Source organism: Podarcis liolepis (assembly GCF_965112155.1).
Source record: "Podarcis liolepis genome assembly, chromosome: 1".
In the NCBI taxonomy this organism is placed as follows: domain Eukaryota; kingdom Metazoa; phylum Chordata; class Lepidosauria; order Squamata; family Lacertidae; genus Podarcis; species Podarcis liolepis.
Genome location: NC_139554.1, coordinates 120,197,309 through 120,209,561, shown reverse-complemented (window position 1 = coordinate 120,209,561; position 12,253 = coordinate 120,197,309). Strand labels below are relative to the sequence as shown.

General features: G+C 43.2%; 1 protein-coding gene across 1 annotated transcript in view; it reads left to right on the top strand.

Moving 5' to 3' along the window:
* Window positions 1-314: 314 nt before the first annotated feature.
* The window catches only part of HIBCH (3-hydroxyisobutyryl-CoA hydrolase), a 54,164-nt gene continuing 42,225 nt past the window's right edge, over window positions 315-12,253 (top strand). The window contains exons 1-6 of the mRNA XM_083470074.1: window positions 315-519; window positions 2,211-2,253; window positions 3,199-3,339; window positions 5,463-5,547; window positions 6,956-7,036; window positions 10,577-10,629. Of these exons, the coding sequence (XP_083326200.1) occupies window positions 473-519; window positions 2,211-2,253; window positions 3,199-3,339; window positions 5,463-5,547; window positions 6,956-7,036; window positions 10,577-10,629 (450 nt within the window). The 5' untranslated portion in view covers window positions 315-472. The remainder of the gene's footprint in view (window positions 520-2,210; window positions 2,254-3,198; window positions 3,340-5,462; window positions 5,548-6,955; window positions 7,037-10,576; window positions 10,630-12,253) is intronic.

Here is a 12,253-nt window from a genome sequence, read left to right as displayed (position 1 = left end):
AGAATGGACTACATGGCAGGGTTGTCGTAAACCGTTCCTGCGGTCACGGCCATAACTCCCTTGCAAAAATATTTAAAGGCTTAAAAAAAAATTTAAATCGCGCAAAATAAGACCCATTGCCGCTGTCCAGCCGCAGCTACGTCATAAGGTTCCCCCCATTGATACTTATGGGCAGCTCTCACGGTCAGGATTGTGTTGCCAAAGGGAACTCGGAAACGCCGCATCCGGGCTATGCGACGCGGCTCTTTCCTTTTACTTGATCTCTTGCTTCCTTTCCACTCCCCGGCCTCTCTAGGCCGCGCGAACTCTGTGCTCTGAAAAGTTTCCCAAACCGTTTACGAGCTAAGAGTCAGCTGTGCGCGCGCGTAGCGGCGCAGCCACGTGATGTCATCACCTCGCGCCCTGCCGGCCTCCTCTCCTCATACCCGTAGAAGCCGTGCGTTAGTGGGCGAGAGAGAGCGCCGGTGGCAGGATGGGGCTGCCGGCTGTGGCTCCGGTGTTGAGGCGGAGGCTTCCCAGGTTAGACGAGGCCGGCGGCCCTGCGAGTGGGACGAGGGCCGAGAGCGGCGTCGAGAAGCGCAGCCCCGCCTACCTTTCCTCAGGAGTAGCCTTGAACGCAGTGGGAGCTTACTCCCGAGTAGCGGGGCCTGCGCTGCGTAGCTTTCGCTGAACACTTTCATTATTACCGTCCTGGTTGATGTTACAAACTTCAACCAGGCCGTTGGCTTACTAACAGTCCTGTTAAATGTGTTTGAGGGAAGGGTGTGTGTGTGTGTGTGTATTCTTTTGTTTTTGTACTTTGTTTTTAGCATTTTTGTGGTTTTATTCCATGAACCGCCCTGACATCTTAGGATGAAGGGAAGTATACAGATTGAATTAATAATAATAATAATAATAATATAAAAGGTAAAGGACCCCTGGACGGTTAAGTCCAGTCCAAGGCGACTATGGGGTGCGGCACTGATCTCTGCTTTCAGGCCGAGGGAGCTGGTGTTTGTCCACAGACAGCTGTCCGGGTCATGTGGCCAGCATGACTAAACCGCTTCTGGCGCAACGGAACACTGTGACGGAAACCAGAGCGCACGGAAACACCGTTTACCTTCCCGCTGCAGCAGTACTGGTGTGCTTTCGAACTGCTAGGTTGGCAGGAGCTGGGACAGAGCTACAGGAGCTCACTCCATAATGGGGATTCGAACCGCTGACCTTCTGATCGGCAAACCCAAGAGGTTCAGTAGGTTTACAATTGGCCTTTCAGCCATAAGGAGTGCCTCCCAACAGTGCCTCTGACCATGAATGCCCCAGAGGGGAATGGACAGTGTTAAGATCAGGAACTCTTTTCTAGGTCACGAAAACGGAGAAGGAAACTTATGGAAGACGGGAACAGGCGCTTTGGGCTGCCAAGATTCAGGAACAAAATCTCTTTTCAAATGAAAGCAGCTCTTTGTGGTTCATGCCCTTTGTTTTTGAACAGATGTGTTTGCGGCGATGTCAGCTCAGCTCATTGGCTGAATTTAAAGTTGGGGCTTTAAAGAGGGACCAAGTAGTTAAATGAGCCCTATGAGAAGAAAAAAGTTTGGAGTGTGGGAAGGCTTATCCTGCTATGTGGAATGCTTCCTTCTTGGCTGAAAATCATTTCAAATTTAATTTTTGCACATTTGTCTTTATGTTAAGGTGTACCAAAAGCACAACATAGGAAAGGTAACGTAGGGAAGATGTATTATTTTTTTAGAAAGCTGGTCCATTTGTCCTAAAGTTTGCACATGAATGATGCTTATTTGTTCGTTCATTCAGTATACCACCCTTCATCCGAAGATCACAGGGCGGTTCTCAACATCAAAATACAACATACATAATAAAACAAAAACAAACCAATAGCCCCTCTCCCACAAACATTTTAAAAGCTATATAATGTTAATCAGCCAACACCTGGTTGAAGAGAAAAGCTTCTGTCTGGCACCTAGAACACAATATAAAATGGATGTGTGGGGGGGAAACCCATGTTAATAAATATGGAGTACTCCCCGCACAAGCCTACAATTCTCAGAGTTCCCTGGGTTGATTAATAAACTACTCTAGAAAGTCCCCCCCTGCTGTTTCTGCTTTAAATTTATAGTGTAGGTGAGGCTGACAAAAGCATGTGCTTGATTTGCTTGACATTTTTACATAGGCTGTGGCAGAAGATATGGCTGAACTTGATTTTCTTGTTTCAGATTGAAGCCATTCAACAGGTTACAGGTCATTGTAGAACATTTGGTAAGTGTGGAGGTCTCCTTCAGGTTGGGGAGGCTAATGTGGGTTTGGTAATGTTCAATATGTAAACTGTTTTCAGCAAGCCCATGGGGGCTTTTGAATTGCGCTCCTCCAACAACCTCTCCAGAAGACAAAAACACAAGTTTCAAAGGCAATTTATGATACAACAAGCCCACAACTTATGTTCCGGGGATCTCACCTAAAGCCAAAGTCGCATTGGGTGTAATGGCTGGTGGGATTGCCAAAGTCTTTTCCTGAACGCCCACCAACTTTTTAATTTTTAAAAAATTATTTCGCCAAGCGCATAAAGCTGAATGCACACAAGTCAAATGTTCATAAGTTGTGGGCTTCCTGTATACTGTTCACATAGGGGAAAGGCAGGAGAAAGCACTTGTGGGCATGCATAAGCTCATACATGAGCCTAAAGTAGTTAGATAGGAACATAGGGAGCTGCCTTATACCAAGCCAAACTATTGGTCCACCAAGCTCCGCATTATCTGGCAGTAGCTCTCCGGGGTTTCAGACAGGGAGTCTATCCCAGCTAGTGGTGCCCGCGATTGAACCTTGGACCTTCTGCATGAAAACTAGACGCTTTTGGATTCCAGCTCCCATCAGTTCCAGCCAGAATGGCCATATAGAATGGGAGTAGTAGTAACATCTGGAGAGCCAGTTTTCCCTCCCCTGCTCTAAATAATTTGCATGCTGGAACCAACTTGCAAATTAGCAGCTTGGGTCTACACACAGGAACACCACCCCCAAGTCAGAAATAAAATCGTTGTAACAAAAGAAAAAAAACCCCGCTATGTAAAAATCATATTGATTGTTTTTTGCTCTCTGGTGCCATCTGGTGTTGCGTGTTTATAACACATTCAGAATGTTGTTTTTGACGAATGTGGCTGAGTCCCTTGATTTATTTCTTTACTTATTGTTCTTCTTTCAAATATGCAGAGTATGTCCAAGACGACAGCTTCTTCCTCTGAGGTTCTCTTGGAAAAACAGGGGTGTGCTGGTGTTATAACCATGAACAGACCCAAGGCTCTGAATGCATTGAATATATCCATGATTCGACAGATGTATCCACAACTGAAGGTTGGTGCTTTTCTTTTAAATCAGTGCTGTGGGCACAGTGTGTGGATTGACAGAGGAGGCCATTCAAGGGCAACGGCTATAGCCCATCACTTTTTTTCTACACTTGCAGCTGAATGTGTGAACTGCCTCTGTTGAAAACCAATGGGTTTGAGGTGGTGCGAAAGTTCTGTATGCAGCGTATGATCTGTGATGGCTCATTCACTAACAAAAGCCATGTCTTGACCTCACATTCATTCATAATAATAATAATAATAATTTATTATTTGTACCCCGCCCATCTGGCTGGGTTTCCCAGCCACTCTGGGCGGCTTCCACAGAAACCAAAAAACACTAAAATATCATACATTAAAAGCTTCCCTGAATAGGGCTGCCTTAAGATGTCTTCTGAATGTCAGGTAGTTGTCCATCACCTTGACATCCGATGGGAGGGCATTCCACAGGGCGGGCGCCACCACCGAAAAGGCCCTCTGCCTGGTTCTCTGTAGCTTCGCTTCTCGCAATGAGGGAACCGCCAGAAGGCCCTCGGCGCTGGACCTCAGTGTCCGGGCAGAACGATGGGGGTGGAGACGCTCCTTCAGGTATACTGGGCCGAAGCCGTTTAGGGCTTTAAAGGTCAACACCAGCACTTTGAATTGTGCTCGGAAACGTACTGGGAGCCAATGTAGGTCTTTCAAGACCGGTGTTATGTGGTCTCGGCGGCCGCCCCCAGTCACCAGTCTAGCTGCCGCATTCTGGATTAGCTGTAGTTTCCGAGTCACCTTCAAAGGTAGCCCCACGTAGAGCGCATTGCAGTAGTCCAAGCGGGAGATAACTAGAGCATGCACCACTCTGGCCAGACAGTCCGCGGGCAGGTAGGGTCTCAGCCTGCGTACCAGGTGGAGTTGGTAGACAGCTGCCCTGGATTCAGTGATGAGCATGCATGTGCAAACCAAGCCAAGGACTCTGGATGAACCAGCAATCAGATTAATTTTATGGCCATCCTTCTGATTTAATTGGGGGTGTACTGGAGATTGGGGAAGGACCTGAAAATGAGAACAGCGGAAATGCTGTTACTGGTAGTGGATTTTATCTACGCTCACTGAATAAGTAACAGGCAGTACTGAGATACACACACCATGTTCATCTTCACCATATTTACAGAATTATACTGGTGGTCTTAGTGGCAGCAACCGTACCCTGTGGTGTCCCACAGCCAAACTTGTAGCAGCAGAAATCCCTATTTAAATGGCAGAGTAGTAGGAAGGGGAGGGGGAAGCCTGGAAGCAGGGCCAAGAAAGGCAGTATTGAAAGCAAGTGAATATTGCTTCAAGGGAGGGAGAAGAATGAGTGTGACCGCTCCCTCTGGAAAAAGGAAATGTCTCAAGGGGGATTCCTGTGCAAGGTGGGAAGTGGTGGGGATGGATATTTCCCCTTGCCATCTGCAGAGTCAACATTATAGGAAAGGGCTCAGGCTGGCTGGGGGTTTGTTTGGCTTTGCAGCTTTCCTTAAGTTAGGCAGGGGAGAAGGGCAGAGGGAAGTGAGATGTGGCTTCCCTGGACTTCCTCTGGAGGAAGGGCAGGCTATAAATCAAATAAACAAACTTCACTGGGATCCTAAGAAGCCAGGGCCTTTTGTCGCTTTCCTGGACTTCTAGTCTATCATCTGCTTCAGCCATGGCTCAGTAGGGGGAAGTGCAGTGCGTGTGGATTCAGGGTTTCAACAGGTTGCTGAGATTCATCCTGAAGGTGTGTCATTTCTGCAATCTGTATCGAAAGGAGGAAGAGGCAAAGCATATGCTAGAGAGCTTTTGGGGTTCTCCCCACACCCCTTTTAGTGCTGACACTGCTCTGAACAAGGGAATGGGTCAAAGGTGGTTGTTCTGTGTTCAAGAAGAGAGAGGTGGTATGGAGTCTCATAGAGCATGTGGCTTTGGCCCAAGGAAATTAGGGTGAAACTATATGATGCCTTGTGTTTCCCCAAAAAATATGTATTTCTACCATACAGATATAACGAGAGTGGAAGCAGCTTCCAGTGTAGAAGCAGCCAATGAGACAGAAATGCTGAACTGTTCCCTGCTGTTTTTCCTTAGCCTGCTTTATTTCTGTTATCAGGGCCCACATTCAACATGTTTTATCTTTTGTAGAAATGGGAGAAGGACCCTGACACCTTTTTAATAATAATAAAGGGAGCTGGAGACAAAGCTTTCTGTGCAGGAGGTGATATCAAAGGTAAGGTTTTGAGTATTCAAAAAGTTGAGAGTTCAGAAGTTTCAGTTGTCATTTAGTACTTAAACTTTCAAAAGCTTTTTGATGATGTCCCTCAGCAAAGACACCTGGGTAAGCTTAGCTGTCACGCGATAAGGGGAAGGTTCTGTTATGAACCAGGAACTGGTTCATAATGGGAAGAAGAGAATAGGAATAAATGGATTGTCCTCCCATTGGAGGGATGGAGTCTTCCGAGGATCAGTGCTGGACCTGTGCTTTTTAACAGGTTCATAAATTAGAGTTGGGATGAGCATGAAGTTAATCAAGTTTGCTGCTGATACCAAAATGTTCAAGGTACTTAAAATAAATTGGGAGAAGCTCCCAAAGGATCTTTCTAAACTAGGTTAATGGGCAGTAAAATGCATTTAATTGTCAGCAAGTGTAAAGTGAGGCACATTGTGGCAATGAATTCTAATTTCACGTATATGCTTTCGGAGTCTGAACTGGCAGTGACTGACCAGGAACAACTGGCCTTGTAGTTGATAGGTCAGTGAAGTTGTCTCAGTTTACAGCGGCTGGGAAAAGATGAATTCCATATTGGCGATCATTAGAAAAGGTACTGAAAATGAAACTGCCCATGCAGTAATACAGACTTGTGGGGCAACTGCGCTTGGAATACTCTGTACAGTTCTGGTTGCCTCACCTCAAAAAGGATATTGTAGCGCTGGAATAGTTTCAGGAAAGGGCAACCAGGATGATCAAGGGGTGGAGACTCCCTTGTAGGGAAAGGTTTTTTTGTAGGGAAAGGGCGTTTGTGGTGTAGTGGTTAAGAGTGGTAGTCTCGTAATCTGGGGAATCAGGTTCGCGTCTCCGCTCCTCCACATGCAGCTGCTGGGTGACCTTGGGCCAGTCACACTTCTTTGAAGTCTCTCAGCCCCACTCACCTCACAGAGTGTTTGTTGTGGGGGAGGAAGGGAAAGGAGATTGTTAGCCGCTTTGAGACTCCTGAAGGGGAGTGAAAGGCGGGATATCAAATCCAAACTCCTCCTCTTCTTCTTCTTCTTCTTCTTCTTCTTCTTCTTCTTCTTGTGGGTTTTTAGTTAACAGAAAAGGAGAGCAGAGGGAGACATGACAGAGGTGTATAAGATTATCTGTGGTGTGGAGAAAGTGAACAGAGGGTTGTTGTTTTTTTATTCCCCTATCCTAATTCTAGAATCTGGTGCCATCCGATGAAGCTGAATGTTGGGAAATTCAGGACAGACAAAAGAAAGTGCTTCTTTACATCGCACCTAGTTAAATTACAGAATTTGGGTGTCCACCAACTTGGATTGCATATATTGTGATCATGAAAGTTTGCTGCAGTCACATTTCTTGGTATTCCAGACAGTTAAGTGTTTTGGTAGCTAAATTTGACACTTGTTTTGTTTGCTAGCTATCGTTGAAGCAGGAAGAGCGGGAGAAGGGATGCCACAATATTTCTTCAGAGAAGAGTACGCCTTGAACAATGCTATCGGTGTGTATACCAGTCATTTAAAAGTACTTTAGTAATTTTAAAGGAAGAGGTTAATTTGAGTAGGCATAGAATCATAGAGTTGGAAGGGAGCCTGAAGATTCTCTTGTCCAACCCCCCGCTATGCAGGAATATGCAGCTGCCCCATATGGAGTTCGAACCTGCAACCTTGGCATCATCAACACCACACACTAACCAACTGAGCTAGACGTAACCCTTCTTAAACCCCTTCCCTACCCTGCATTTTCACACTAGTACCTATGTGGTTGGTAACACGTCACCATTCATTTTAAAAATTGTTCTAAGAATAGTATTGCCAGTTTCCACAGTTTACGCCAATACTCCACGGTATTTCTTTCATACACTGGAAGGAACCTTTTTCAGTCTGAGGGCCGCATTCCTTTCTTAACAACCTTCCAAGGGCCATGTGCCAGGGGTAGGTGAGGCTAGGAGCAAAAGTAGGTGGAGCAACACACTTACATTTTCCTCTTGTGCGGTAAGGTGGTTTCTGCACATGCTCACACGCTCCCCACTAGCCTTTATCCTGAGAAACAAGAGGTGGTGTTGTTTGAGAACAATAGCACTCTGGGGGTGAAGCACAGCGGTTGAGGAAGTGTGGCCTGGTGAGAGATGCAAGAAGCCTGGGCTCTCCTTGGACCCTTGGCCCTGAGCTTCCCCACACCTGATCTATTATGCTGCTATATTCTGTGGAATGCTTTGTATAGGTAGACCTGCCTGGCGTCTAGTTTCAGATACTCTTTGTGCCAGGCAAATAACTTTTTATTACCCAAGCTCAACACTAAGCTCTTCTTTAAACAACATGGCATCAGCAACCTAGTTGAAAGAAATATGAGAATAAGTGATGTTTAAGAACAAAGATGAAATTTGGACTAACATTATGTCTAAATTAAATATCTAAGTATTTGATAAAATTATCTAAAGTTGGAGACATAATAGTTGAAAATCACAAAATAAGAGCTGAAACAAGGTGATAAATTGCTGCTTATAATTTTATAATTGGGAATGCAGGAAAGGGAGATGCGAGGAAGTCCGAAAGGCTATGGAAATATGGTTTTTGGACACTTGACTCTGTTGTATTTTTTTTTCTACTCTGTGTTAATCTTTTTGCTTTTTTCTTTCTTTTTTTGTTTGTTCTATCTTGGTGATGGTATTTTATGTGTTTGGTGATTTACTGTTTAAAACATTCAATAAATATCTTTTTTAAAAAAACAAAACACTAAGCTCTTCTTTAATCACTTGATTCCCACCCCCGCCACATCCCATCCCTGGTATCGCTAGGTTTTTTGTGTGTTTTTTGCTTTGGTTTGGTTTTACTGTTCATTCCTTATTTTATCACTGTTGTGAGCTGCCCTGTGTGGAGTTTTTTTAACGGAATGGTGGCATAAGAACGTTTTAAATATCCAAATCTTATATTCAGAAAAAGAGGCGGCACCACAGCACTTTAAAGCATGGATGGGGAATCTCAGGCTAAATGCGGCCCTCCACATCTCTCTGTGTGGCCCTCTGAAGTCTCCCCAGGCCACCCCATTCACTGGTCCTGCTTCTCACCCTAAATACCCGAGTGCAGTGTGTGTCCCAACTTTGACAATGCTTCTTGCTACTTGGATGGGTGATAGAGAGGGGCCTGTGTAGAAATAATCATAGTATGCTAGGGTAAAATTAGCATTTGTTGCTCCATTCACTTGCCTAGCCATACCCACCAATGACTTGTTGCACCTGGAAAGGGTGCTGTGAAGGGAATGCCGTGCTCAGACTGAAAAAGGGTCCCTGTGCCTACTTTAAAGGTTAACAGGTTTATTACGGCATATGCTTTTGTCTGCTGATGTTTAAGGTGCTGTAAAATTTGGTCAACAATTTGAATATTCAAGTTATATTATCAGGCTTCACAAGGTCTTTCCTTGCAGAAGTGTTCTTTGTGTAGTTTTAAACACATATATGTCTTTTCATTTCACTTTTAATTTGTATACCACCTTCCTTTATTACCCACATAGGTTTACAAGCTGAAGAAACAACAAAATAGACAGCAAAGATCACACACCTAATAACAATCTGATCCAATACCAAAAAAGCCATAATAAAAACATAACTTTAAAATAAGAAACTTGCATCAAATGAAGCAATATTCAATAATCCATTAGAATATAATGGTAAACAGTAAAATTAAATATCAGAAAATAGTAATGAAACAATTTATACTTAACTGTTATAGTCTCAGTCAGTCAGTTTTATTGCACATAGCCAAAGGCTGCCGCAATGTACACAGAATTATTTGACAATTAAATAAAATATACTGAATTGGTAAAAAAAGACTTAAAACATTTATATTATTAAAACATTACATACTCTAAACAAAGCTATAAAAGTAGCCCAATGTACAAATAAAAACATTAAATGATAAAATTCATAAGCTAAAATCATCACATGGTCACTAATGTTAAAAACAATATCAATTAATACAGTGTGCAATTTATACTCAGAGTTTGGTGACAAAGATAGAGCATAGCCTGAGGTAGATAGATAGGATCAAATAAATTCATCTCCTTTACAGTTAATGGCTACCTTGGCTATATAATTTGCTCTAATTTTCCTAGCAGCAGTTGCAAAAAGTGCTACCCGCCAGGTCACATACTTATCTGTGTCTGCAAGGAGATATAACATCATATAAAGGGGGTTCTGGCCAGGGGACCCTGTCATTATAGGTACCAAAAATCTTTTTCTTGCATCATTATATAACGGACAGTGCAAGATATAATGCATAAGGTCCTCTACTTCAGAACATCTCCTAATGCAAACACGTTCGTTTTTTGGTATGCCTCTATGTCTCCCATCTCTATAAGCAGAGCTTATTGTATTTAGTCGTAGCTCTGTAAAAGCTTTTCGAAGCTGTGCAAAAGTCAATTCATTAAAATAAGATATGTGTTCATTGACCTCTCTAAGTTTAAAATACAACGGGGCGCATGTAGATGTGCACATAGAGTTTAGATCGTTTTTAGTTGCCACTGCCCTTATGGTTCGTTTAAAAATATTTTTCTGTGAATATAAGGGGTGTTCTTTAATCTCAGTCACTGAGAGGTCATATTTGCCCATCAGTTGGGCAGCATGATGTACCCAGTTTTTAAAGGGTAAATAATTACTAAACTATAATCAGTAAAAATAACAGCAAGTCACAATGCATAAAATACCACAAAACATACAAAAACACATGAAAAGATCAAATGGAGAACAAGGACACACAACATAATTTTTTAAAAAATAAATAAATCCCTGAACTCTCTTCACAGCTGTTTCTGCTATTCTTAAAGTCATGGTCTGGGAAAGGCTCCTAGGCGGGTGGGGCCAAGGCAGGTGGAAAGACTATTGCCTGATGGCCAACACAGAGTCTCTTCCCTCACAGTTCTTCACCTGGAAACAACTCTCTTATGAAGACTCCACCTGGGGCAAGGCAGGTGGAAAAAGCCATGGCCTGGTGGCCAGCACAAAGTCTCTCTCTCCTCACGAAATGTGTTGTTTCTGTCCTGACAGGCACCTGCCAGAAGCCATACGTGGCGCTTATTGATGGAATTACAATGGGAGGTGTAAGTAGAAATATTTTCTAAGGCAATTGGCTTGGCTTGTGCTTTCATTCTGTTTTAAAGTCGCCAGTGAAGTGACTGCAAGGGGTATCAAAGAGAGATGTGTGAGAATAACATTGACCAGGGATAGCTCAGTCGGTAGAGCACCAGACTTTTAATCTTAGGGTTGTGGGTTTGAGCCCCACATTGGGCCAAAGATTCCTGCATTGCAGGGAGTTGGACTGGAGACCCTTGGCATCCCTTCCAACTCTAAAATTCTATGATTCTATATTTTTAGCATTTGTGAAATGTTCTTGAGCACCTTATTTTCTGAGAGCAGTTTTCAGTCTCAGAACGTTTACAACATCCCGCTGCCTATGAGCTGAAAGAAAAGCACTTTTTCGCTGAGAACAGTGGCAGCACCAGAAAAAGGGGGCACAGAAGGGGAAAAGTATAATTCTTAGTGGTTGAGTTGTGTCACACACAGTAAAAACTCAAAGCAAAATAGCAGCAAATGTTAATGGCAGGAGTCCAGCAATTGGGGGTGGGGAGCAAGTTCCTTATTTTTTGGGGGGGGGTGCATGTTCACCCCCTTTGGCGCTGTGCATGACTGAGAAGGCTCTCCATGCAGACTTGGGGATGGGTGTGTGGGCTTGAGGGTAAGGGAAGATGAAGATATTTGACTAAGTCTGATGGGAGTTGGAGTTGGTTCACATGTAGCTTCTAGCCATCAAGTGTTAAGTAATGTGTGAACTCACCCTTGGTTTCAAGGATGTTTGTGTGCCCAAGAAATAGTAAGTTTTGTATACTGTTGAATAATTCAGCACATTTGTGGAAGTTATGCTTTGTATTTATTTCAGAATCCACCTCATAGTTTGTGTGATGTTGATGTTTTTCCTTCTTTGTTGGTGTTCCTTGACTCATAATTGGATGGGACCTTGAAATGTAGTTGTTGACAGTAACTGCTGAATTAAAGCCAAAGCTGCTTATCAAACACAGACAGAGTGTGTTTGTTTATTCTTTAAAAATAATTCAGAATATTTATGATGTGATTCTCATTGTGAAGATATGTATAGTTAGCGTATCCATTACAAAATTTGGTACGTTAAATATTTTGGTTATCTGCGAATGCCAGACAACACCAAAAAGTTATAAAGTACTCATTGCAAATGCACAATCGACTGGGTTTGATCCAATTGTGATTTTTTTTAATCCATTCTTGCTTTTGATTCTGTGGATATTTCTGCTATTGGAGGAAGTGGGGATATGGTTTTTAATGATTTAGTCTTTCTCCCTGTAGTTCCCATCAGCCCTCCTTATCTTCAGGGGATTGTGGGGACAGAACAGCATGGAAAGTAGTGCAGAGGGAAGGATGGAAACTGGCAAAATGTTGTCCTCTCCCCTTCAGTTAGTGAAGACGTCTGCCGGATCAAAGACACTGTTATGCAAATAAAAGGAGTCCTTCCATTTGTCAAAGTGCACCACTGAATACAGCCCAGTATATCTGAACTTAAAAACAAATATGTCACATTTTTAACTGCTAATGCTTAAGGGTCTCGCATATCTAAAGTGCATCATGGAATATTAGATGATTTAATCGTCCTTTTCCTCAGTTATTGAATCAGCCCTGCAGATGTTTCCTTGTTTA